Source organism: Dermacentor andersoni, chromosome 7 (assembly GCF_023375885.2).
Source record: "Dermacentor andersoni chromosome 7, qqDerAnde1_hic_scaffold, whole genome shotgun sequence".
NCBI lineage: Eukaryota > Metazoa > Arthropoda > Arachnida > Ixodida > Ixodidae > Dermacentor > Dermacentor andersoni.
Genome location: NC_092820.1, coordinates 152,141,961 through 152,169,713, shown reverse-complemented (window position 1 = coordinate 152,169,713; position 27,753 = coordinate 152,141,961). Strand labels below are relative to the sequence as shown.

General features: G+C 44.6%; 2 protein-coding genes across 4 annotated transcripts in view; one reads left to right on the top strand and one right to left on the bottom strand.

The window, feature by feature from the left end:
• kst (spectrin beta chain, non-erythrocytic 5 kst) overlaps positions 1–27,753 on the bottom strand; it is a 209,241-nt gene that overhangs the window by 57,227 nt on the left and 124,261 nt on the right. For all 3 annotated transcript variants that reach the window (XM_050180730.3, XM_055072201.1, XM_055072203.2), the window contains exons 13-31: positions 26,744–26,921; positions 25,413–25,613; positions 24,577–24,792; positions 21,845–22,042; positions 10,005–10,227; positions 9,164–9,270; positions 8,146–8,232; positions 8,005–8,067; positions 7,765–7,895; positions 7,370–7,429; positions 6,371–6,497; positions 6,195–6,259; positions 5,398–5,479; positions 5,185–5,262; positions 4,352–4,479; positions 3,567–3,726; positions 1,963–2,040; positions 1,739–1,878; positions 280–403 (exon numbers count right to left, since the gene is read on the bottom strand). In XM_050180730.3, the coding sequence (XP_050036687.1) occupies positions 280–403; positions 1,739–1,878; positions 1,963–2,040; positions 3,567–3,726; positions 4,352–4,479; positions 5,185–5,262; positions 5,398–5,479; positions 6,195–6,259; positions 6,371–6,497; positions 7,370–7,429; positions 7,765–7,895; positions 8,005–8,067; positions 8,146–8,232; positions 9,164–9,270; positions 10,005–10,227; positions 21,845–22,042; positions 24,577–24,792; positions 25,413–25,613; positions 26,744–26,921 (2,446 nt within the window). The remainder of the gene's footprint in view (positions 1–279; positions 404–1,738; positions 1,879–1,962; positions 2,041–3,566; positions 3,727–4,351; positions 4,480–5,184; positions 5,263–5,397; positions 5,480–6,194; positions 6,260–6,370; positions 6,498–7,369; positions 7,430–7,764; positions 7,896–8,004; positions 8,068–8,145; positions 8,233–9,163; positions 9,271–10,004; positions 10,228–21,844; positions 22,043–24,576; positions 24,793–25,412; positions 25,614–26,743; positions 26,922–27,753) is intronic.
• Positions 12,209–17,301, top strand: LOC126533564 (G protein-coupled receptor 161-like). The gene is made up of 3 exons (XM_050180724.3): positions 12,209–12,522; positions 14,467–14,700; positions 16,408–17,301. The coding sequence occupies exons 2-3, from the start codon at positions 14,494–14,496 to the stop codon at positions 17,200–17,202; spliced, it is 1,002 nt and encodes a 333-aa protein (XP_050036681.1). The 5' UTR covers positions 12,209–12,522; positions 14,467–14,493; the 3' UTR covers positions 17,203–17,301.

The following is a 27,753-nucleotide window of genomic DNA, read 5'->3' as shown; positions in this document are numbered from 1 at the left end:
GTGCACTCGACATGCATGTAAATATCCCTGATTAAGGAAAGGTGCAAACAGGACTTCTCACTACACTATTTCTAATTAGTTTAACTCAAAACCAGTAAACTGGACTACCCAACTAGTAACAGAGCACGACAGATTAATAATTCCAGAGTGTGTTAAATTGTAACACATGGCATGTAACGAGCGATAAACAAAATAAAGCGAAAGCATGTCTCCATGATCAATAAACTCTGTTCTTGCCATATGTATCACAATTCTGCTAATTGCAATCTGTCATCTTACCTCAGCTGATTCTGCTTTGAATTCATGGTACACCCTCGACTCTTCCAGGAGTTCTTTGCGTTTGTAAGCCTTGTCTTTCACTGCTTGGCGGTTGGCGACAACCTGGTTGCGTCGCTTGTCGATCCTAATGAGAGAGGGTTAGGAGATTATGGTCCTTTGTTTATCCAAATTACGTAAGTGCCCAGGAAGGCAGTAAAATGTGACATAGCTTTTATGTTAGTTACATACTCTAAAGAGAAACGGAAAAATGTAACATGACACCATAAAGGTGTAACTCAGCATATATAAACCAGAGAAACACAATCAAGGCAGTTACAAGCTACACTATGTATAGCTAATGAATCCGATGTAATCTTTCTTTGTTTACACGAAGAACACGTATGCACAAAAAAGAATGTAAACAACAGAAAATGCTACATATCACACCAAAGATCAGCAACATTTGCGTTTGACAGAGCTCTTCAGCTATACTTCCCTGTTATTTGCTGCAGCTATTTGAGAACTAGCCTGTGAAACCTCGGAGCTGAAAGTATTCTGAGAGGTTGCAAGCTTGGATGCATGCAACGAAGATGCACTTTATTAGACCGAAACTGCAGAACCAAGTTACTCTGCTAAACCATGGCAAAAAAGCACATAGTGTTCAATGTAACAAAGATATGGAAAAGAAAGAAGTTTGCTAGATTGAGGATTTTGTTATATTGAGGTGCGTAGCAACTGGTAAGTCTCATTTAGTCACTAATGGTCAGAAATGATAAACTGTAACAAAGTTTTTCACAGTGCGGATTTAATTATGCCAACCCGCCGTGGTTGCTTAGTGGCTATGGTGTTGGGCTGCTAAGCATGAGGTCGCAGGATTGGATCCTGGCCACGGCGGCTGCATTTTGATGGTGGCAAAATGAGAAAACACCCTTGTACTTAGATTTAGGTGCACGCTAAAGAACCCCAGGTGGTCCAAATTATTCCGGAGTCCCCCACTACGGCGTGCCTCATCATCAGATAATGGTTTTGGCACGTAAAACCCCATAATCTTTTTATTAATTATGTCGAGGCTTGACTATCTACCCTCTTTCCCAACAACTTGTCAACCTTGTTTGTCACTTACGGCCAGAAATAATAAATAACAAAGTTACTTACATTGTGAATATCGTTACATAAATGTTTGACTGTATACCACTAAGCATCAACTCGTCACTCTCGTTCATCGCTTGTGGTTGCAAATAATAACAAAATTTGATATAATGAGGATTTTGCTATGTTGACATTTGAATACACACCTTTGCAAACCAACGGGTCGATCATGTTTGTCAGCTATGAACAGAAATACTAATAAGAAAATTTGTTATAATGAGGATTTCTTTATATCGAGGTTTGGCTGCACACCATTGCACTGCAAAAGAACACTGTATGGGCAGAGATAAGTAACCACTGTGACCAAACCGGTAAAATGAACCACACTTACTCTTTGCTCTTGCAATGCCCAGCAGCAATCAGCTTGTCCGCCATGCCACTGAAGGCGGCAACACGCTGGTCTTGAACCAGGAGGGTGTTGATGAGGTTTTCATGGCGCTTGGACAGGGCTTCCACATCATCCAGGGTTGTCTGCGATCATGCAAATTGTTCGTGATTAATGTGATTTTACAAAAAAACCATCACTGGTTTACTTGAAAGGGAACACACACTTACCCCAAGATCTTCAAAGTCCAGCAGTGCGTCGTGGCTACTTGTGATGCTGTCAATTTGGTCAGCTTCACGGTTGAACATCTGAAATAATGCACATGAAAGCAAAAGTTCAGCCTGAATAATGCTGTCATAGGCTCAGCTTTTATACAGTGATTGACACAAGATCAACCGTACCTAAGTAAGGTACATTAACCAAAAAGTGCATGCAGCAATGAGTAATAAGTTAAATTACTACATATGACTGATGTTGAGACACATGGGACATCAGATCACTCTTGAAGGCCACAGGAAAAGCCACAAACACTAAAAATGACATAAACACTAACACTAACTAATAACACTAGCGCTAACACTAACAATGGAGTACGTAAGGCAGCATGAAAAAGCTAGCTTTCTTGCATCGTCAGACAAAAATACTCTCATTGCGATGAGCAAAACGAAAACAAGGTGAAAGCAGGAGCCTCCAGGCTCCTGCTTTCACCTTGTTTTTGTTTTGCTCATCTTGAATTTCCATCTCCCGCCTTCCCCGTGTTTTCCTTGTGTCTCATTGTGTACCTTACGCAGATATTGTGTCTAAGCTTACGAATGCAAGACTCGGACACTATAAAACTAGAAGCTGACAGTGTTGCAAGAGCATGCCAGCAGACTTTGAACAATTTCTCTGTGCAGCAATGGTACACCTCTCTGATTTCAAACTGCACACTCAACAACCCATAAAGCAAAGCAGTCATGGACAGCTAACCTAGAACAGAGAAATCGCATTAAATATAAAATTCTGAACAACTTCAATTAGAAGAAAGGACGAGCTCTATACAATTTCAGTATCTACTACAGCTACACATTTTTAAACAAGCTCAAAAGCATGGACAAAGGAAAGAGCCAGTGTCAGGTGGTAACGGGCACTACATAGTAGACTAGACGCAACACTCGTGTTTTTACACCTTGCATCGAAACCCCACTTTCTCAACAGCCTCGGTCCTGTGTTACCCTGCAAACCCTATCTTCCCCGTAAACCTATCACTTTTATTTATCTTTATTCATTTCAATACTGCCGGTCTCGGTTTCAGACCTTAGGCAGGAGTGGTTATAAATAAAATACATACATTGAATACATACAAAGGAATACAATAAGATATGTTAAAACAACAAGAAAGATCATTGCAGGAAGCTTAACGCACATACGATACCATAGAGTTCCAGAAGATATACAGGTCAGATGCTATGAAATGACAATCAAGGCTCACGCATATCAGATCAATGTGTTATAGATTGTATGACATGTAAATAAGTCAATATCGTTGGTCATTCAACAACAGTGGCAGGAAGTGAAGTCCATTTAGTTGTAGTTCTTTGGAAAAAAGAATACTGAAATATGTTGGTGTTACACGAGAGCTCAGCCACATCTTTAGAATGATAGGGCTATGTGGGCTGCCGGTTCGCGTCACTTGGGTATGTGTCCTTTCTAATTCCCAATTGTCCGTGCTAAAGGAGATAAAGTTTCGTTATCTTATCAACTTATAATCCTCTGGCATCGATGGGAAGCGACAAGCATTCGTATCCAAAAATATCGCTTCCTCGACCAACAAACAATGAAAACTATACAGTACCTGAAGGTCAACGGCCTGCCGGAGGTAGTCGAGCTTCTCCTGCCATCCTCGGTGGATTGCGTTCTGCTCTTCCTGCAGCTGCTTCAACGTTGCCTTCATCTCCTCGTTGTCCTTGTTCTTCAGCAGCAGCTTCTCGCCAAGTGCCTGGATGTCGGCAAACCTACGCAGACGAGTCAACACTCTCATGGTCATCACAACCTTCAGCACTGTTACTGTAAGCTGTGTTGTGTGAGAGCCATGTCCTCAATTACTCATTTAGTGCCCAACAAATGACTTATCTAAGAGAAGCAAACAACATTACGAAAACTTGCAATCAGATTCAAGTGTCATTAGAGTCATTTCGACAACCACGTTTTATGCAAGTGCTGATTGCAGTGATGCGCAAGTAGCGATCGTGTTGCGATGTCAGTGAACATTCATCACAACAGTGAGAGTGGTGAATCGGGAGAAATGATGAGCTTGATCGATAGCTTATGAAAAGCAAGGCTAAACTTTTTTGTCAAGACGGGCCACTACTAGCCATAAAGTGCTGTTGCGCACGCATGTGTTGAGCTTAAATGCTGGAACTGCACATCAAGCAGGTGCGTGCAAACAAGTTCCCAGAGACATAATTTGCTCTTTTTTGCTTGCTACAGATGGAACACATACATCTTGCCAAGAGTAACTTCAGCCTCACGCCTACCAGTGCTAACGCGAAGCTTTCTCCAAACACACCAAGCATTAGTACAAACGGGACACAACTACGAAAAATCAGGAAGATTCATTAAAAGAGATACGCTGCTTACTCGTCCTCGTGGTTACGAATGTCATCTCCGAGGTCGTGGTGCTTCTTGAGGTTGTCCTCAGCTGTTGCTACGTCTCGGGCGGGCTCGAAGCTGTTCAGTGCAACCTTCACCTCACTCACCCATGCAAGCTGGGGAACAAAGGACCACATATGTTAAAGCCAACCCTCAAGAAGCGATTTCCAGCGTAATGGATGTACAATTGCAGGTTGTAAGCTTCATTACAACACACACACCTGCAAAACTCATGCTGCTGCCAGCTTGTGCTGATGTAGAAAAAGTATGCCTCACAGTGTGATGTCAGGCATGCTCTCACCAATGATAGCAGAGTTTGCAGTCATCTGATCTGAAACTTGGTTCCCTAGAGCACCACCAGGTGTTGTTGGCCTAAGTGTATCTTAGAGAACATTGCCAAGCGTTGCCGATGGTGGCTGAGGTCTCACACACAACGTTGACATTTTCAATTAAATTAAATATATTGCATTTAGGCAAGAGAATTTGCTATTCAATTATTAAAGTAAAATATTACTTGGCAATTTAAAGAGTACATGTATGTCACAAGAGCACAAATAATTTTGCACTTTCGCTATGTCTGTTGTCCGGGATTCGAGCATATGCAGTATGGACACACCAGGGCATTGCTTCAACACGAGTTTTCTTGCGTTGACGGCAGATCGGGCATCAGTCCAGCGTCATGTTTTCCTTTGTGAAAAACACGTTGTGTGGTCTGCCTTCAGAGTGCTCGTTTTGATATTATCATACATGTCCAAACACAACCTTAAGTTGATGAGCTTGCTGTGTTCTATATATCAAAAAGGATAAACCAGATTACTCACCAAGCTTTTGGCACTGTTTGCAAGTATTTGAAGTCCCATGGAATCCTCGAGCCTGGAACGTCTCTCAGCAGCTCGATCCTGTAAGATAGTGATGTCAGCAACAGGTACAGAGGTGGTTTAGTACAAGGCCTTTCAACTTTCACTAAGGACCATGTTGTTTCTACTTGCTTAAATTTTTGCAACAGCTTCTTTTTGACATCTGACTCTTCTTACCTTTACTTGGTCCCAGAGACCTTGCAGTTCACTCTGTCGCTTTACCACATTGGATCGCTCGGTCGGGTAAGCAGCTTTTACCCTTTGGAAGAAAACAACAACATATATAAATACGTTCACAAGTATTATTGAAGAACAGTGAATGGTACTTTGACAGACTATGTGTACTACACTAATTGTCCAGTTTCAACATAGGGTTTTTGACAGAAAATAAAAATGCATATAATATGTATTTTGCAAAATTATGGCACACATAGACACACACACACAAAAAAAGATAAGATTATTGGCACAGCAGAATAATGCACTCAAAACACTACACGGAATAATTTCAAGTAACTTGAAGTTGGAGAAACAAGAAGCCCTAATCATTGTGCAATTTCATGCACAAAACCAGTAATGCTGGGAGTGGTAGTAAGCAACTTGGCAAAATAAATTTGATACAACAAACTCAGTACAACAAAGCACTACACAAGAAAATTATTACAATATCATGGTACACAATTGAAGCAGTTATGCCAGAGTTGTTGAATAAACTATAAAAAGGCATTAGTTGATTGCTTTAATGCTAATTGCATTCAATGCAGTAAATGCAAATAATGAATATGGATATAACAAATTATCAGACATAACAAAGTAAATCTAAAATGTTTATCTTCGATATCAGCAAGTAACGAATATACGCTTACAAGAAATATCAGACATAACGATGCCATTTTCATGTCGGACATAAATTAATTATAACGAGGTTTAACTACAATGTTTAAAATATCCCAAGGAAGTGGTTCACAACTTACGAGTCAGCCAGCAGATTAACCCTGTTGAATTTTTCTTCCACCGGGGCCAGCTCACGTTCAAGATTCTAAAAAAAAAAAAAATGCGTGCAAGCAGGGCCATTATGTAGAAAGACGACAAAACTTTCAATATTCTACTGCAAAGATCGAAACAACAGTGGCCAAATGTGGACGGGTACCTCATGCCTCCTCTGCAGCGCTTGTACAGTCTTCATGTCTCGGCCAACCTCGTCGATGTCAATTTTCTGCATCTTTTCTGTCATCCAGTCTCGAGCATCGTCACAGGTGCGATGGAATAACTCCACGCTGTAATTAAAAACCAGGAAATCTCATAGTCATCATCATCATCATCATAAGCCTATTTGTGTTCACTGCAGGATGAAGGCCTTTCTTCATTGATCTCCAATTGCCCCTGTCCTGTGCCAGCAGACAACACCTTATGCCTGCAAATTTCCTCATTTTTTTCACACCACCTAGCTCTCTGCCATCCCTGACTACACTTCCCTTCTCTCGGTACCTAGTCTGTAACTAAAACAAACCGCCGGTTATCTGCCCTATGCATTACATATAGCCTGCCCATTTTCCTAGTCTCGACCAGAACACCGGCTATGCCTGTTTGCCCTATAATATCACTGTCTTTCTGTCTCTTAATGTTACACATACCATAGCGTAATCTCTAAGAGCCTGCTATTCTAAACATGGGTCAAAGCATGAAAGGAAGCGGAAGGAAATTGAGAAAGCAATCCACAGTGTCGGGCTTCTGCAGTCACAGAAGCTATCTCTTTCTCACTGCTTTGCTGCTTGGGTGAAACTGCAAATCTTTTAATGTATACAGAAGCAGCTCGAGGGAACGGGGGCAAGAACACACACACACTGACAAGGGGACTAGGGCTTCTTCTTGTCCTCCTCTCGTCTGTCTGCTTCAATATTCCTTCAAGATGAACCAACTAGCGCAAATCAAGTTGTTGTGACTGCAGATCTTTATGGTCCAAACCATTTTGTTTAGTAGCCCTTGGTGGAATGCATAGAAATGCATCCACGAGGATAGACAAGCAATGGCTACACTTTGTGATGTAAACATTGTCCTAGTGCCTTTCAGAAATCACGCATTACAAAAATTTTGTTACTGTCAAGATGTCACAGAGAGCAGCTATGTACACAGCCTTGCAGACGCTTACCTGGTGGCACCCTCGAGACTTCGTTCCTTTTGAGTCTTGAGCTGGTTTAGCCTGTCCCACCTGAAAAGTGACATTGAGTAAGCACTACAATGAACATAGCTGACTACAAGAGCTCTAAAAATGACCAACGTTAACAGAAACTAATATTGACAAGAGTCCTGTTTGCCTTCCATGAATCACAGCAAGGATGCAGAAGTAGACAACACAATCTGCCTGTGATGCTTATGTACAACAAGCACTTGCTGCCAAGTGTTTTATGCATAATGATGAATAACAAGAGATAAGCAATCAACACTGTAATTGATAATGTGCATAAGATTGCAGTTTTGAGAAAATGAAAGTTGTATGTGATACAGTACTCTTCAGGCAATACCTCAAACACAACTGCACATTACCTGCTGTGTATCTGTCGGCTTCGGCTGCGGATTGCGTCTAACTGGCTGTGCTTGTTCTGGACAAACTCTCCAACCTGCCGGTCGATCTCATCCATCCTCTGCTTGCTCGCGGACATGTCGGTCAAGAAATTCTATGAAACAAAAAGAGCATAGTCATTATGACTTATGTTGGCTATCAAATGAGGCAACGACAGCTATAACTCTGCACGTGAAACAACGACAACAAGAAAAACGACCAACCTCAAACTTTTTCTTGCGGACCTCGACGTTCTCTTTAGGATCTTCAACCGTTAGCATCTTCTCCTGCAGAAAGGAGAGTTAGCATTTTAAAGCAACATTTGACGTACCATGTTTAAAGGAACGATTGGAAGTGTCTCTTGCCTTGTCAACCATCCATGCTTCAAAGTCGCTACACTCCCTGAAGAAGCCAAACAGCCGGATGGCATCTTCGAGGTAATGTCTACGCTCCTGCAGTTCAATAGAGAAGACGCACAGATTCAGCCGTAGAAATTATGTGACAAGCTAGGCATTTGCGATTTCGTGTCATGAGAACCAGCAACGTGTGATGAACAATTAGAAGAGGGCTTGAGAGTAGTGTGCGATACATCCACTGACTGAAATACATATCACTGACTTAAATGCACTGCTGAAGATAAGATGACTGATCTTACGTCTGGACAAGTAGTTAGCTATCAATGATGCACAGGTGATCTCAATCAACTCACTTTTCGTTTTTGGAGACTTAATTAGCTGAACCAATGGCTGAGCTGGGCACAGCCACGGAAGTCAACTAGTCCAATTGGCTAATGTAATAAGTTCAATCAGTTCCAACTAAGTTCCTAGTAGTATGAACAAGTTCCTCTTTGGTTCTTGAAACAAACAGATAGGGCTTGTGCATGGGCCTCGTTTGCTGTGTGCTCTTGGTTTGTTCTTTAAAAATTTGCCTGCTTTATTGACTAAGCCCGTTAGGCCTTTTTTTTTTCCTTCTTCCCCCCAAAATTGTGCTTATGCTGCGCTCATAATAATACAGCACGAGCTCATGATAACAAGCAGTTCAAACTGCTAACACTATGGCTACTGGCCAATCAATAACCCAGAACCACGATTGGACGCCAGGCGACTCAGTATGATGCAAGGTTGAGAACTTAGCAAGAATTCTTAGCATACAGCTATTCTACAACTGCTATTATTGCTACAGTACTATTACTACAGTATGATTACTGTTATCTAACCATGCATGAATAGAACGAGGTTCGAAGCCCTTAGGAAGCCACAGTGCTTTAGAAAAGAAAATGGCCCACACACAGTTATGTTCTAGGCAGGAGCTAGGCACACAATAGCCAAGGCCATTAAAATGACGGTAAATGAAATGGACCTATAGCGACGAGGCAGAACGTACCTTTGACACGGCCAGCAGGTTCTGGTAGGCGGCTTCGATGGATTCCTGCCGTTGCTGGACTCCCTTGCCATCCTTCGGACTGGTGCCATTCTGCTTGGGTGATTTTTCTGCAACGTGCAATGCAACGACAAGCTAAGTCACGAGCTTTCTTTCATGTGAAAACCTAGCCCACTGCTAGTGGCGTGACCACTGGAATGTGAAATACTTCGATGCAGCGTGTCATTGCATTCTGATACAATCAAGCATGAATATAATGAATATGTATATAACAAGCTTTTGGACTAAGTAAATCAAAAACTGTTCTCATTAGTATGAACCTGAAACAAATATACGTTTGTAATGAGGTTAGACTGTATCTGTATAGGCTATGCTAGTCTTAATTGATGGCAATGCATTATATAATCACACACACAGAAAAGAAGTAAATGCTCAGAGATAAAGCACTCGTGGAGGCAATGTCAGTAGCACTGGTAACTGGTAACAGTTGCTAATGCCAAAATTTGAAAGGAAATCGGAGGTTCCGCAGACCATTTGAGTCCGCAGGCAAATATCTACTTGATCAGATCAAGCAGATTTTCACTCATGACCTTGTTGCTACCTGGGATAATGTTTACAGCGACAATGTCAAACATAAAACCGAGCTCCACGGGAAGAAGAACGTGATGTTGAGGGAAGCACACTTGGCACTAGAACTTAGTTCTGCTACTATTCTAATGTGGGTTGAAGAAACATTTTGGCAACCGCCACACGGACACCTGAAGAAGTGTTCTTTCATGAGCTGAAAGAACACTTTGAGCTACAGCGGCAAAAAAAGAAAGCTGTACTCTTGACTTGAACTTACGAGGAGACAGTCGCTTCTCTTTCTTGACCTTGACAGGTTGCTGCTTCATGACGACCTTCTTGACACGTCGGCGTTCGGCCACCTTGACAGGCTTCATTGTCGTCTTCTGGATGATCCGCGGTTCCAGCTCCCGGACGTAGTTGGCCGGCACAAAGCCCTCCTCACCGTCAATCTGGCGAACGTTCCACCAGTCGGCATTGGTGCGGTTCAGCAGGGTCATGATCTGCACGACAAAAAAAAAAAATAAATAAAATAAAAAAGAAAATAAAACAATATGCGCCGAACCATATAAACCAACATTCTCCCCAGAAGCCCAGACTTATAACGAGGCAAACATTTAGATTCGAGCTCTTCACGACAATTGTCAGTGCCCGATTCAATGCTACTGTTACTAGACTATGATCCAAATTAATTGCAGATTCAGTGAGACAAAAAGGTAGAGTCTATTTGTGGTCATCACCACGTGAATAATCATATATTTAGTTCACTTTGCACTGGTTACCTGCTTCAGTTGTTTTTTCCAATTTTTTTTGGAGCGAGCAGTTTCTAAAAGTGCATTTAATCAGAGTGTTCCAGATTTATTTTGAATGAAGGATGGAGCATATGTTGTTGTGGATGTCTTTGTCAACCAATGTCTTACTTCACTTCATGGCTTCAAAACTAAGCAACCAATAGCTGCCTACGTTCCCTCATTCATGCTGTACAATGAGTAGCACAATGCCATGCGCTGGAAAGTTATATACAGGCATGCTTCTGCAACATTTTAAGCCATCTAACCACTGCTTTATGTTATATCATCGATACTGCTGCTTGTGATGCTGTCAATTATAGTTGTAAGAAGGACACTGAGCATTTTGTATTTCTGTTCTGGGTGCCCTAGTATGCGTCTTCTCATGGATAACAATGTCCCAATAAACTTTGCGACCCCGTAAAGATGTAGCACGAGCATTTGGGACGTATTGCTTTGGCTGAATGAATCAGTATTAAATAAAAATGTGCATAAATGAAACATTCAGCAGGCTTCAATGATTCCTCAGGGGTTGAACTCGTTTACTGCAACAGCAGCCGGCTCTCACATTTGACAGCACCATCACTTGAATGACAACTCCTTTGCGATACCCACAATGTCTTCCTCGTCTAATATAGTAATGCTTGTTGTGGCCTTTGAAATACATGCAGAGATGCCACCAATCTCAGAGTCTGTGGGTGGCGCAACAACTTCCACAAACTAGCAAGTGTGAATGACACAATAGTGCAGTGGTTAGCGCATCCTCCTTGTAAGTGTACATGGGCACAGGATGGCGACTTCCAACCTCAGTGGCGATGGCACGCAAAGTCGTGCCAAAATGTTGTGCTATAAAAGCTGGCTTGCTGGGGCTTGGATTATTTGTAGTCCAAGCAATGCAGTGATGGTGGTAGAAGAAGCTTTCTTTTTTGTTGCCCTATGCTGAGGCTGAAGCTAGGGATGACAAGGTGGCTTGACAGTGCGATGAACAACCACGAATTGATGACAACAACTACGGTCATCGTTGTCACCATCAGCATGACGGACAGAGCAAGCAAACAAACGGACGGACAAAGCAAACCCAGTTTCAGGCTTTGAAGTGCCATCGCAGTAAAACAGGGCAATAGTCCATAAACTCGAAGATGTCCCATGCCACCTATACACCCATACCAAAGGTATGCAAGGTGGCCATCACCCAACAACACTGCAGCAGGTGCTTTACAAAAATCTAGGTGTAAATTTGCACCATCTTTTACGGCGTGCGGCAAACCTAAATCAAAGAAATAAATCGGGAATGAATGCTACGAGTGTTGTGTAAAACCAGTGGACGGTCCAGTACACAACAAGTGCATTCCAGAGACCGGAAAGCACCGATTCATGATTTGGAGAAGCATTTACCCTCACAGCAGCCAACCACCACTAACTCCCTTCCCTACTTTACGAGGCAAGATCACTCTGCATGACAATAACCTCTGTTCGTCGCTTGCTCATCCAAGTCAGCCACGGAATCGCATGCCACAGAGACGGCTGATAAATTAAGCCAAGCGGAGAGGGTGAGGACAGACTCTCGCAAGTCTACAGGGAAGGAGGAGAGGGGGCACAGCAGCTACCCACAACAACAAGGACTGCAAGGAGTGATAAGTAAGGCATATGGGGGGAAAGGGGGAGGGGACGTAATTAACGACACGCCCCACTGCTTGCCTCCGCTTTAGCGACCTCCTCCCGCCACCTTCCTGCGCAGCTCAGTAACCGCGGGAGCTGCTGATGCGTGAAGAGAGAGCAAGCTTATCTCGCAACGGCTTCGCGCCTGGCAGCCATGCATGCTACCAACGCTGAGAGCCGGGGTGGCGGGAGGAAACACTACGGTACCCCTCAGAGTTACGATGCTGCTTCCGCCGATTTCGCCGAGCAGAGCGTAACCATGACCATGGCTCAGAGTGAATGCGGCGCAGTCGGCGACTGGGGTGACGGCCAAAAAATGTGGAACCTCGTGGCATCGCTTTTAGGCTCCGAGTAAGTGCAGTGTCTTCTCTTTTTTTTCTCCGACTCCGTCTGTGGCAGATTGCATCGCCCACCAGCCCCGTCAAGCTTGCCACAAGACGAGCGGCGCCTAGGGGTCGTAAACACAATTAGTGTGGATAAGAAGTGTGTGCGGTAGCGGGACCGGTGCAATGACGCGATAAGTGCAGCTACGAGGGCCCTTCTCGGTAGTTTCTTGGCTCTCTCGAAGGAAAAGAAATCTGTTTTTGTTCCGCGGTGAACATTGCATGCTGAAACTGAACATTCTGATTTTAGGCTGAGCGCCATCTTCAAATAAAACACGAGCTGAAGACGCAGAAAAATAGCATGGGCAAGGTTGTTTTGCTTAGGCGCTGTTCTTCAGCGACACCTAAATGACCTCAACATGTGTTCAGGTACCACTTGTTTAGATGTAAAAGTTTAGAATTTTTGTGTTTACATACAATTCCTTCTTCTCTTTCTTTTTTTAGCCTCCTGCTACAATAATTGATGAACGTTCCTAGAAACAAGCTGCTTTCACCAGGCTTTTCATTTCATCACGCTGTTGGACATTGCCTGGATCTGTCCTGCTGGACATAATTTCAACATTGAATGTCAATACTATCCACAAGCTAGGGCTAGCGAGATTAGTATAGCATCTAATGTCAATACTATCCACAAGCTAGGGCTAGTGAGATTAGCATAGCTCAAGAATCAACAACTGCGATTATCGTCAATGTAGCGTTTTTTTTTTTTTGTGTGTGTGCAAGCTTTGTTGCCATAAAAAAATTTCAGCTATGTTAATAATAAGCACAATCATGCAAGATAAATTACACAATTTTAAACTTCAACAACCTACAATTTGCCTAACATCTTTAATATTGCAACTATGACATTATTTATGATCTATGTCCTTTGAATGGCTTTTCAATGTGGAGTCCTGAAGACTTCAAGCGTCAATATCTCTTTACAGACACTTCCCGATTGGTTGACACCCATGCGTGCAACATCAGAGCTAGGAATGAAAGAGAGACATTCCAACGTGCATGTCATAGCGTTGCCACAGCTGAAAGTTACAAGCAAGCTTGTAAACCAAGGTTTACGTCAGTCAATTGAGCTGCAACTATTTGAGGCCAGCGAGGTTTTGCGATCACACGTGAATCGAGTAAAGCGTCATCAAGACAATTGTGAGATACATTCTTTCAGTCCCAGTAACAGGTAATTATTTATGCACTTATCTAATCAAGCTTGCTATGTACACTATTCCCTTTCCAACTTGGAGAAGGCACTAGGACGAGGTGCCTCAATCTGGTTGTAATTAGCGTTTATACACTCCCACAAAAAATGAGCATAAATTAGCACAAGAGATTGCACGCAACCACTTGTGTTTCTTATGAGCAGCTATTTCTCTTTTCTCTTATAGGAACATTAAACTAAACTGTTTATGGCTGTAGCATGAACGAATGCTGTGTGACTTGTTCCCGGACTTGGCAGGCACACGAGACTGACCTGTCAGAGAAAATTCACAATTTAGGGTAGTCCCTTGCTCAGCACCTGTCAAAAATCGGTGAAAGACACCTAGTGGAGGGCTTCTGATTAATTTTGACCACCCAAGGTTCATCGGTGTACTTAGAGTTGACAATTGCTTTGCCCTCACTGTGCCATTCGCTAGTTGCCCAATTAGCTCAGCTGGCAAAACGACTGCTTGGAAAGGCTGTTTGTAGGGCCCAATCTCTGGAGCAGAATGAATTTTTTTTTTCTCTTAACTGCGAAGCTGTTTTCCTAAATAGCGTCTCATGTCTCTTTAGCAGCTTTGCACTTCTTCCAAAAATGGATGCAAACTTCCACCTTTCATGAAAGTTCCAACACCATGAATATTCTCACAAAGCTCACTCCTTCGAGCTACATGTAACGGTGGTTATACATGCAGCAAGACACCACAGGTCAATCCTCTTGCAGAACCTGACATTGGCGAGGCCCCCACTGATGAACAGCACGGTCGCAAAGAGCGCCACTGCCACGGAGCGCGCCGTGGCCGCCGTGCTGGTCTCCACCGAGCTGTGCATCTCCATTCTCGGAAACCTGCTGGTGCTGTTCGTCTCGCTCTGGGACGAGCGCGTCAAGCAGCATCGTTCGAACTTGCTGGTCGTCAGCCTCGCGGTGACCGACCTCCTCACGGCCACTCTCGTCATGGTGAGCGAACGGAAACTTCTATGGTCAATGGCGCATTGCAATTCTAAACAGTGCACCCCCCTTTCATAAGTTACAACTGTACCTGTACCAAGAATGAAAGATGACCAAGGTGTGAATTAGCCCCAGAAATGTGAACGAATTAGCAACATTGTCTTGTTTTTCTTTTACCTCGGCACTCTTCGTTCACATCTGGCCCTTGCGCCATCAACCCCTTTGTGTGCCACGGATGAGCTGGGTTTGTACAAGCGTTTCTGGTAAAAAATGGCCAGGAACCAAGCCCAGCTCCATCAAAGGTACTTTTCATTTTCTGACAACACCATGAATGAGCTGGTTTCATCTCAGTGCTTTGTGGTGCTTCTGGTGGGTGACAGCACACAAAAAGTGGGGCAGCGCAAGCACAAGCAAATTTATTCTGGTAGAGGAAGTAAAACACGTCGGCAACTGACGTCCCTCAAAACAATTTGGCCATTTTTGGTCAGAATTCGGGGTAATAGCGCGGCACAGAAGTGGGTCAAACCTAGCCATCAAGTTCCCCTATTCTTTCCCAGACTTCGTTTGTCTGTAGGCTTCATGCGGTCACAACAAACCTTGTTTTTTTCCAACTCCAGTCTTGCGCTTTTCCTTCATCCGCTGCCTTTACGTGCTACGTGATATACATAATATCGTAATTACATGTATAGCATACAAACATAACACACACATAAAACAAGCTAGCCTGCCGGCACATCCTAATCAACTGTCCCGATTACCTCGACCTCCCATTACTCTATGTGCGATCTCTGAAGGTTTGTAGGCCTTGCCGATGATCGCTGCACAAGCACATTTGATCCGCATGGTTTAGCACGTGGCAGGATGCCGTGGCATAACAACGCATTGCAACCAGCACGGCGCGTGAAACGTGCTGTTGTTCGACAGTGCGGCACGAAACATTGCACAAACGAGCCCGTCGGCAAATGTGGCGAGGTCACGCTCGAGTAGCTAATTACCATATGCAGGTGGTAGACAACACAGTGGCAGCATGTGACACACAGTGAATGTGGTTCATAACACATTCATGAAACTAGGTGCATGCTGCGGCACTTGCACGCTCTTCAGGTATTTTTTTTCTTTTTCAGTTGCTGGATGTGTAAAGCTAAGCATTGAATTCCATGTGCTGCGGTGAAACTATTCCCTCTATTCTTTTCTTTCCCCCTTTTTTGGTGGCTTATGCTGGGCCAAGCCTGAAGTGCCAACTTCTTATACCCCTGATACAAGAGATTGCATTCGTGTTATGAACTGTGATAGGGCATTACATCAGCTTATAAAAAACATCGAAACAAAAGAAAGCTTTCCGATGTCACTCTTCTAGGCTGGCATTTGTTACTAACAATGGCTGTGTTCCCCTTTTCCTGTCTGGATTCAACATGTTGATTGATATCCAGTTTACCTCAGTAGAAAAAAATAGCGTCGTCCTTATTTCTTACTTTTCTGTTTTCAAGTCAAGTGATTTGCTTTTCTCACAGGTGAACAGCTGAGGCTTGCATAGCTGTAAATACTAAATATAAAGCCAGGCAACTACATACAACATGTACAGCCCTGCAGTGGAAGCCTGGAGGGATTCGTGCAAAGGGCGTTTTCATGTACATAGCCTTTGGGGCCTAAAGCCAAGCTAATCCTAAAAAAATCTTGACCTTTGCTGAAGTGAAGTCTTCCAATCTACCAATGCAGCTGCCATCGGTGTGTGCCCTGACCAACGACGGCTGGCCCCTGGACAACCCGGGTTTCTGCACCTTCCACGGCATCCTCAACTACTGGCTCACGTCCACGTCGAGCGTGACGCTCGCCATGATCGCGCTCGACCGCGGCGTGGCTGTCCACAAGCCGCTCGAGTACGTCCAGCGCTGCACTTGGGGCCGCCTGGCACAGATGGTGGCGCTGCCCTGGACGCTCGGCATAGTCTTCGCTGTCGTGCCCGCCATCCTCGACTGGACCGCGTACCAGTTTGACAACATCGTCTGCGACGTTGACTGGCACCCCCGGCGTGAGCACGTCATCTACTACGCGGCAACCTTCTCCCTCTGCTTCGCCATGCCGGCGGCCATTGTGCTCGTCCAGTATGCCCGCATCCTTGCGTCGGTGCGTCGCTTGCGCTCCAACGCGGTTGTGAATCCGCCGGTGGTGGTGGTGCCAAAGGGGGGCGTCTCCAACGGAACGCTGTCCCGCCAGCTGTCCTTTCGCCGCCGGGCGGGACAGGGGAACCAGAAGATCCTCGTTAGCATCTTGGCGGTGATCGTCATATTCTTCCTCTGCATCACGCCGTTTTGTTGCACCAAGCTGGTCAAGGTGCTGTTGGGGCCCAAGGCCATTCCAGACTGGCTGGACATGCTCTCGACTGTGGTGCAGTTCCTGGCATCCGTCGTGAACCCCTTTGTGTACTCCATCGGACTCAAGAGCTTCCACGAGGCGCTGTGCAGACTGTCGCGCAGCGGACGACAAAGGTTGCTCTGGAGTACTTCAGTGTGAGTGGCCAGAAATTGCGAGACGGAGACTGGCATTGCTTTTGCAATGTTTGTATGGCTGTGTAGATTACTTAGAGAAAAATATACCCCTTTTCTCCCTTCATTGATGGTTCCTAATGAGCGTTATACACATTTGGATCCAGTGAAGAGGAAAAACTGCAAGATGAAAGCAGATGCGCGAAGGAGTCAATGTAAGTGAACATTCTACCACTGCCTTCAAACATATATTTAGCAGGACACGTGCAGGTGTGCAAGAGAAGTAGGTCAGCTACGTAGCCCTCAATTTCAGGTATGAAATTTGGGACAAAACAACATAGCAAGCATATTCTTCCAGCATTATGGGATAGAGTGGTATTCATTTCGCAGCTTCCAGGAACAGCTGAGTAAAATGTTCATGAGGTCCTGTCAACTCGTCACACTGTTCCCCTCTGGACTGTGCAAAATTCAGAGTTGAAAATGCTGCAACTTGTAAATGTGGGGAAGACTGTCCAGAAAGCTTATCCAATCAGAGGTCTGTTCAGGAGGCATCCGATTTTTTTATACTGCCCAACCAGAATTGCACTGTAATCCCAGCCAAACTTTGTACCACGAGGTTATCCAAATTTAATGTTAAAATGCCGGTGTGCGGGTTTGAGCCCCCTGTTATTGTGTGATCATCAGGTGGTGCAAAATGGATGTGTCCATGCTAGGTGAAGCTACACCATAAATGCCCAGGAGCTCTGTTTCGTGTGGTTGCTATGTAACACTTTGCCAGTTGACGTCGCCAGGGCCCTCGTTCACAAAATTATTTCGCAAGTGCGATCCACAACTGGCCACGACCGAAGCAATCATTTCATCCAGAAGCTAGTTACTATCATCAGTGGCAAGCACCCGAATGTTGACTAACTAGAAAATGCTCTTACAAAAGAAAAGTTTTGTGAATATGTGCCCGCATTTTTTTTACCACAAGGCAGGGCACAGGTAATCTGGTTAAGATGGAGGAGTGAAAAGCGGCGTTCATTAAGGACAGGTACAGCGTGTGAAAGGCTTGCTATTCAGCCTAGTTCCAACGTCGAGATGTGTCTCTCCTTTTACGCAAAATGCTGCCAGAACAAATTCCAGATTTGGAAAGGCCAACACAGTTCAGCTTTACACACACACATACAAGTGTCAAACTTGTTTCTGATTTTGTGGAAAAGTTTTATACTCCTGCTCTGCTTTTTGACTATGACCACATCATCAGTGGCCAGTTCATAGCCAATACCAACCACCATATTTGTCTCTCTGGTTATAACTACTGTGTAGCTACCATAGCTACATAGTAGCTACCACAGTTACACAGTAGCTACCACAGTTACACAGTAGCTACCATAGCTACTGCGTAGTCCAGACCCGAACTTTATTGTGCAGTTTTTACTGTAGTGCTGACCGACACTTCCTATGCTGGCCAGAGCAGCTCTATGGCCGTTGAGAAGAGCTGGGACGGCACCGCTACATCCATTTCGTTGTAAAGAAATAAATCAGTTGCTGCGGACGCCTAAGCTTTCTCACTGTACGGGCAAGTTCTCTGTAGCAATCTTCGCTGTAGAGGCGTTCACAATACACACGAAAGATACAAGTTTGGCCGGGACGTTTGAAACACCTTCAGTTATACAGGTCACTCTGTTGTAACTGCATTAAAATGCATTGCCTGTTGTTGCCGCCGAAGTACCTATACAGGCCACCCGTTTCAGAGTCCTTTTACTTCTTTACCAAGTGCCAATTGCTGGGCGATAGTGTAGAGGTTAGCACATCCAACTCTCAAGTGCTATACATTGCTATGGGGGTACAAGTTCAAATCCTAGTGAGTAAAGTTCTGTTTCTTCTTTTTTCCTTTTTCATCCAAACGTGAGGGTGTAGTTGAGGGTAAACAGATGACCTGATGATGATTTGACTATGACAGTGGCCATCATCATTACCATAATGGAAATCGCAGATGTAGTAAATCTGGTTTTGAGCTTTTTTAAGGAGGAATGTGGCTTCTGAAATAAACTTCCTTATTTATTCATGCATTTTGATGAAAAGTGGCAGAGTTATTGGTCATGTTTCTTTGATGCTACCATAAAATTTTCAGTTACATCTCCCCAACTTTCTTATTTACAAATGTTTTCTCCTTCTGGGCTTGTCCTAGGCCTGAATGACTTGTAAAATGTGATAGAAGACTCGTTCAAAGCACTGTGCATTCCAAGATGAATAGCTGAGGGTGTGACATTCTCAGATTTTTTTTTTTAATTTGCAACATAATTTTCTTTAGTTTTCATCTTTTAAGAGGTGACTGTACAAGAGGCATCTAGAATGTGAACAACTAGTTGAATTATTAATTCAGAAAAAGTATGTGGGAGAAAGCAAGAATGTCACACCCTGAACTTCAAAGAACATTGTAAAAAGAAAATGGAATTGAGATAGATCTAGCAGTTGCAAAGAAATCAGCAGGACAAGTTGAGCAGGAGGCAAGAAAAACAGCCTTGAGAAAAATGGCTTTCAAGGTTGTACCTTTCATTTTACTATATCAAAAGGCACTAGGTTTGCAGTCACAGATGTCGTATCAAATGTGGGGCTTATGGAGTGTTGTGCCTTTAGTCTGAAGTGCTTTGCTTGCTTTTTTTTCCCCCAAGACAACCTCTTTTCGCCTGCCCTGTGAAGAGCACGTTGGCCAGGTTGCAGACCCAATGTTGCACAACATCCCACAAAAGCACCAGCGGGTCCCAGAATTGTACTATTTGCATACTGCCTTGTTGACAGCTGCCTCCAGTAGAGCAGAGAGGCTTAGGCCTTAGCGCCACTCACATAATTCCTTTGTTGCATTCAGTGGTGCATTTTCGTCTTTCTGTAGCAACGACTGCCCGAATGCTTTCAGCACCATTTCGAAATGTTTCTTTTTTTTTTTTCTCAGGACAATAGCCAAGGAGCTGCAAATCAGAAAGGCACTGGTACACGAGCAGCAATGCAGCTGAAACATGTATGCCTTGCAAGCCAACACTTACGCAGATGCTTACTGATTGCTTTTGCAGCATAGTGTTTGTACCAGCTACCATATTTTGATAACGTTGTATTGTACAAACTTTTCCTCCTTTGAACACCGCGAGTGCCTGGAGAGCTTACAAAATGCAGTGGTAGGTTTTTTTTTTTTAATATTGCGAGCATAGCCAAATGTGACATTATTTTGCCCTGCCGCCCTATGTTTCAATGCATGAGAATTTGTACTTTTCATTTTTCTTGTCCTCATCACATCAGCCACACACTTTGAGTGTAAATGAATTGAAATAATCAAGCCAAAAAGGCAGGAATGTTCTGACCTGCACTGCAGCTCAAGGAATGTGACCAAGAAACAAAGATTAACTAAACAAGAACACAACTTTGGTGCGTGATGTGCATGGTCGCAGAGCCCGAGGTGCTGATGTGCGAAATGCTAAGCTGCAGGTCTGAGGAGTCCACGCACAATGTGCTTTATTGCCGATTCTGAGACACTGTCGTGTGAAATGCCTAGCCACGGGTCTGAGGAGCCTGTGCCCGATGGTCTTGATCACCAAGCCTTGAAAGACTTGGCCATAGCGAAGGTCTTTCAAAGCTTGGTCAATGCAATGTGCAATGTGCTTGGTCATGAAAGACTTGGCCATAGCCAAGGTCTTTCAAAGCTTGGTCAATGCAATGTGCAATGTGCTTGGTCATGAAAGACTTGGCCATAGCCAAGGTCTTTCAAAGCTTGGTCAATGCAACGTGCAATGTGCTTGGTCATGAAGTTCTTGGTCACAAAAGGCGTATTGTTGATGATCGGAAGGCTTAGCCACGGGTCTGAGACATCCAGAAATGGAGGGATTGGCCATGCTTCTGCGATGTCCACGTTGCGCCCGTTTCGACACTCATCGAGGTCACAGTGGTCGAGACAGCTGACAGCTCGCGCGGTGCAAAGAGCTGACGACGCTCCCACGAAGTGAGTGCCAGTCCAATGGCAAAACGCGCTCGAATCATGTGGGGGGTGCGGTCAATCGGAAACTTTGGAACAACCTTGAATGATTTGCTTTTCGTGCACCTGTTTCTGTGTGGAGGAGATGGCCAAAGTGGCAAATTTGAAGACAGAGACGTGCACTTTCTGACGGACCAAGATGGTGGCGCTCGGTTGCGTCGTTTCGGAGATATTGTGGCTTGAAAAAACAAAAAAAAAATGTTTTCTTTTTTTGTTGTTGTTTCAATACAATATTTTGCCACCTTGGCTAACACAACTAATCTTCTAGAGCAATACCACATGGTTTTCAGTGAAGATATTTCGGAGACAGATACCAAGAGATTTACAGAAACTGAAGATTTCATTCAAAAAAAAATTTGGGGGGCCATCTTTTGCAATGTGAAAGCTGCATCCCCCTTCACTGCTCTCACAGTAAAACTACTCAATGAGCTCTGCTTGCATGAACCTCGTGTAAACCGAGCTTATTGTGCATGGTTATGTTATCTAAACTTGCTTCACAAAGGCTGCTGCCTAAAGCAACAGATAGCGAAGAGATAAGTGCATCGTCTGCTCTTTTCGTTCGCATTATGCATTGCCATAACCCCCCCCCCCCTCCCTAGTTTACAAACATGCAGCCTGTGTGCATCGAAAACCACGGTGACAAGAAGGCAAACAAAATCCCTACCTCCCCCTTCTGGATGTTCATGTTCTGTCCCGAAAACGGGTAGAGGGCCTTCACTTGCGGAACCTTGCGTTCCTCCACCACCGTCTGCATCGCCTCCTTCTCGACGACCTCGTCAACCCACTCCTCGACGGGAACCAGCTGCAACTCCTCTGTCCAATCATCGGATGGTTCCGCATCTTCATTCAACGCATCCAAGTACTGCAAGGAAGCACAGAAAAAAAAAAAAAAAAGCGAATTCGTAAAACCCGTTTCAGGTCAAAAACGTGATGTTAGGTTAGGTGACATTGAAAGCACACAAATAGGCTCAAACACAGTAGAACCTTGTTCGTATGTTTAAAAAGAAATTGTGGGAAAAACATACTAAATGGGCAAACATACAACCCAAACACACTAAAATATCGCAGACTCATATGTAATTGACTTTTACGTATTGCAAAGCGTGCGCAATATTGTTGCGGCACAAGACACCTGTCACTTTTGCGGTTCTTCGGCAAGCTTATGTTTGCACACCCCGAATTCGGCCTGGGTTAACTTAATTTACTTCTGTGGTTTTACACGCCAAAACCATGTTATGATTATGAGGCACGCTGTAGTGGGCGGCTCTGGATTAACTTTGACCGCCCGGGGTTCCTTAGTGTGCACCCAACGCACAGCACGTGGGCGTTTTTGCATTTCGCCCCCATCAAAATGCGGCTGTCATGGATGAGTTAAAACCCCATGCCCTCGGGCTTACCAGCGCAATGCCAAACCGACTATTGCACGTAGGTGAGTAATTCGGTCTAGGTTAGCAGGTTCTTCCAAGTGGGGCATTTTGGCGCTAAATTTTGATGTGCTCATTCGGCGCGAATCGTTGCGGCACAAGATGCCGACGCGCGTCGTATCAGGGAGGCATGAGCGGCCCGGGACGCACATTGTCATTGTTCTGTTGTGACAGTGTTTTAAGACGGCAATGGGAAACTGAAACAAAATTTTCCTGCTGGGTGATGCCAGAATACGATGCTGCCAGAGCGAAACATGACGCTCACTTCGTAATGCCTGCAGCAGGGAACAGTGGCGTGCTTGGGTTATTGCCTGTTAAAGGCGTGCAGTACACTTCCAACAGCACTACGCCACGCACGCTGTGACGCAGACAGCTGAAGATGGTTATCACAATAGGGCTGGCGGCGATAGCAGTGACTGCGGCGTGCGGCAAATTGCGAAGAGATTTGCCGTTTCCGGAATAGGAAACCGAGGGCGTACCGGTGTTTCATGTGACATGGGCGAGTGAGCACTGCGGGGAAGCTGCTGCGGAGGGCGCAACTGTTTTCGATCAGGCACACTTCGTGCATTTTTTCCTTTATATGGGATCTAGCGACTGGAACACGTACCGTATGACCTCAGTTTGGCAATGTACTGAATGTTCGTGCCAACCGATTGTGATTTCCAGGAATGTATCAACCGGTAAAAAAGAAGCGAAATTGTATTGGGTCATTTTTTGTGTTCTTCATCGCCAACGTTGGCGCCAGGAAATAGTACGAAACGGGACTGTGTCAACGAGGTTCTACTGTACAGTCAGAACTCGTAACAAAATAATGGATATAACGAAGTGATGAATATAACGAAGTAATTTTGGCTCCGTCCAACTTTATTGTGACGCTTTACTGTATGTATTTTTCTGTGAAAGAAGAGATCATTTCGTATTAGTTCGGGAGAAGAAACTAGAGGTCATACCATAGCGTGGTTCCCAGCCCATGTGAACGATAAAACTAACCAAGCAGGTTGCAACCCTAAGAACTGGGCCAACTGCCTGGTGCGTGAATTCACGAGCCGCGCCTGAGCTAACGGTCCGGCTCTCCCACACGATTGCCCATTCAAAGATCCTCTTACCACCTGTCACGAAATTACGTAGCGTTACAGACACATCAGGAGGAAATTCCCTCCCCCAGCCCAAAACTGAACAAAGCTCAGGCCGTTACTTACAGACCAGATTCTACCTCACCCCCAGAGCTCTTAGTTGGATAAACCCCAACTTCCCGCAGTCGTGCTCCAAATGTGGTCACGCATGCTGCTCCTTCGACCACATGGTCTGGCTGTACCCGTACAACGCGGGCTCCAACCTTCAATACAAGTCCAAGTGGGACGCCTTGCTGAAGAGCTCGGATTTCACGAACCAACTAGAGGCCGTCCAGAGGGCCAGCGACATCGCGGAGAGTCATCACCTCCCTGTCCCGTCGTGGGCGGAGCCACCACCTTGATTCGGGAGCCTTCGGTTTCCCCCAATCAAGTTCCTCAGGACACTCCAATAAAGTTCTTGTCACTGTCACGGCGGTATGAACCATTGCTTAAGGGGGTACGAGTCATTCATTTAACAACAGAGGCGATGCGAGAATGTGTGTGCATACCTATCATCACGACGACCGCCAATCAGGACAGTAAATATGTTCGTACCTTTGTTCGAAATTCTATGTCACCGCTGTGTCATGTGCTAAAGAGCTTCGGTGGTCATCCACCTTCACAGAGTGGAACAGCTCACGAATTTTTTTCGTTTTTCTTTTTTAATATCCGATATTCATTATAAGCATACATGCTCATATGAATGCAAGTAGGAAAAAAATATTAATAACAATAAATTTAAATATAAATTGCCAGTCAGGTCGTTTGACTTTACTGCCAATTCATAATAATTAGCCACCCTGATCAGACAAGATTTGACTGTTTCGTGGCTTCGTGCTCAGAAGAGAGAGTCTACTCACAATGGCCAGGGAGTCCACGCCAGAGCGCACCATGCGATCGGCCTGGTCTCGAAGTCGCCGAATGTCGGTGCCGTAGGCGTTCATCTCACTTTCCAAGCAGCTGTGACGCTGAAGGAGTGCCTGGGCGCTCGGCTCGTCCTTGCCGTAGTCCTTGCTCGACACGAGGGCCAGCTTCTCGCGCACCCATGACTCGGCTTCATTGGCATCAGCATGGTACTGTGAGCAAAGATGTGGGACATACATTGCAAACCAGTTCGAGGACAAGTGTAAGATGAGTCAGTGTTCCAGTGTTATTTCAGTGTTCCAGGCCAATATTAAGAAAAATGCTTCTGAGCAAGAACTATTCGTAAGATTAGATACCAGAAAGTCATGATGCTGGAGATAGCTTTTAACAAAGTCACATTTGACACAAAAATACTTTTGTTATATCCAATAATTTGTTCTAAGCATATATTTGTTGCATACTGATATCTGCGAGAAACATTTTAAATTGCACTTTTATGTTCAATAATTTGTTACATCAGTGTTCATTAAATTAGGGTATCGAGAGGCAATGACAAACAGCACTTACAAATAGTGAGTGTTGTGAATCGCAGCCCACTGCTTTTCCTATATATTTATTATAATTGGAAGTTACTGTAGCTTTAATAAGCAGCTAAACCTAACCACCTTAATTTTCACAGATGAAACCCTGTTCATGGTCCTTTTCCAGAGGCTGAAATTTGCCCATGTGATCATCTGCCGCTGAATTTTGGCATGGCGATAAAAAACGCCGAAGCTACCAGGAACTATACGCTTCCTACAAACACTAAGGAAAGTTAACTTGCACAACGAACCTGGAAGGCTTCGTAGGCATCTTCGAGACGCTTCCTCTTCACAGCCGCCAGATCTGCCAGCTCAGCCCAGCGCTCGTGAAGGGCTTGCAGACGCTGCTTCACGTCTGCACTCTGGCTGTGGCGGCCCTCGAGAAGTTTCTCGCCAGCCAGGATCAGTCGCTGGATGTGGCCGTCGTGGCCTCCGATTTCGGCTTCCAGTGCCTGAAATGATCGCGTTTCCCTTTCAATGGACGTTGCCAACTTGGACAACAGCGACTTATTGCATTGCCTTTTGTCTCATCGCTGCAATACAGTAAAACCTAGTTAAACCGTACCCGCTTAAACAGTAGTTTAGTTTTACAGTACTACCTTACTTACTAACTACTTTTTTAAGCAGTGCTACCATTTAGCACGTACTTTTCCCGAGCTCCAGCCAACTACGATTTAACGATGTTTCACTGTATAACACTGCACAATTCAGCGGCTGTCATCACAGGCCAACTGCTAAGAAATTCCGGGCTGTAGAAAGCCTAGTCTCATATATAGTGTAGGTATAGAGAAAAATCTTTTGGTTGACATATGAGTGGATGCATCACGAAAAGCTTGCAAAAACGGACAACACTGAAACTAAAAAACAGACGTTGAACAATTTATACAGTGAAGGTCACCACTGTCGCTCACTGGAAATGACGCAGAACTCAAATGTTGAGAACCAGCAACGTAGCTAGGCATGATCTCCGAGACAGAGTGGCATGTCAGAGGCAGACCTCGGAGGTCGTAGCCTGGGATAAACATCACATCAGCTAACCCCCAGGTGCAAGCACCGTATGTTCAGTTGTTATTCAAGGGCTGGTAATAGAAAATTCTGACAACTGCCTTCCCCGCAGCTTCGTCAAGATTGCTTTGATGGCATACACTACTCATTTATATAGCCGATTCAGCCACAGTGAGCTTCAATTGCAGTTGGCCTTTAAAGGCGACAGATATTTCAAAGAACGACACTGAACCTCTTTCACTGTGAAAGCAAACTGCACTTGCATCACGTTGGTGGGAAATGAACCAGGTGCATCCCAGTCATCCTTGTGTTTTGCTTATTTTAGCATGCATTATCTGTTTAAATGCGTATACTGTATCTATCACTAATTTATTGTAACACCCCTATGTAATGCCAGCATGGGCCTTTAGGGTACTTCAATAAAAAAAAAAAAAAGCGTGCACACGAACCACAACGCTTCGAGAACTACTGAACTATGTGGCATGCATTCTTGTCACTTGGCATCTCATCCGAGATGCCACCCTTGAATGCGATGACACCGTACGTGGAACGAAAACGTGGAACACAGTGTCCAAACCTTGTGTTTCTGTTGGAGAGAGACCAGGGCCAGCAGGTCTTTGCCAGCGACCACGGCCTTGCAGATGCGCTGCTTCTCGCGGATCCAGGCCTCTTCTTCCTCGTGGTCCTGCACGAACTGGAAGTATGCCCGCCACTCGTCGAGCTGCCGTCGACGCCGCTTGGCCAGTTTGCCGAGCCTGCATGACAGGAGGAGAATGATCACAAGAGAATAGAATGAGCATTATATTTGTTCCATTGAAATAATGTTGCAAGGAAGTAGCACATCCGTTAACTGCTCTGACAACTGCTTTAGAAAGTACACAGTGATGTGTGCTATGTACATAAATAGCGAGCACGGAACCACACCATGCGTCTGCACGACTTCTGACCGCGCTCACCACAACCAAGCACTGAAATCCTTCTTTGCTTTCCTGTGCCCACGTTGGTCAGCTAGCACTTCTGCCTTTTTCACCATCACTATGCTGTCACAACAGAAAGGATAAGGAAGTGCTTCAATGCTTTGCAGAATTGTTGATATATGAAGCCATGAACCAAAGCAAACAGTTCAGACAGTTTAGGCTTTAGATTTGATTTTGATCACATGTGATTCCTGAATTTGCAGCCAAACTGAGGTGCATGAAGGTTTGTGCGCTCCTCGTCAATTGACATGTAACTGTCATGGCCAAGAATCGAACTGGCAGCCTCATACTCACCAGCAGACGACCATATTGCCCCTGTTCTCTCCCCTATTTCCGTTCCTCTCATCTCTCTATGGATAGCTAACACTTTCTATTATTTTATTCGTTAATCTGCAAGACTCCCACGGTACTCGCTGGCTTCTAGCGACTTCTAGCATTCCCTACTGATCACTGATATTGATATTCCACAATCTCCCAGTGAACAGCCTCTCAACTCCTGTATCATTTGCCCATAGAATGATACTCTATCAAGGCCTTGTGTAGTGTCCCTGTGCCTCAGGTTCAGCGGAATGTCAATTTGTTAGCCTACTTAAAGCACAACTACATAATG

Excerpts from the sequence above, each read along its gene's own strand:
- LOC126533564 (XM_050180724.3), top strand. The coding sequence starts at position 14,494 with ATGAACAGCACGGTCGCAAAGAGCGCCACTGCCACGGAGCGCGCCGTG. Across the intron at positions 14,701-16,407 it reads TCACGGCCACTCTCGTCATG|CTGCCATCGGTGTGTGCCCT; the intron begins GTGAGCGAACGG and ends CTACCAATGCAG.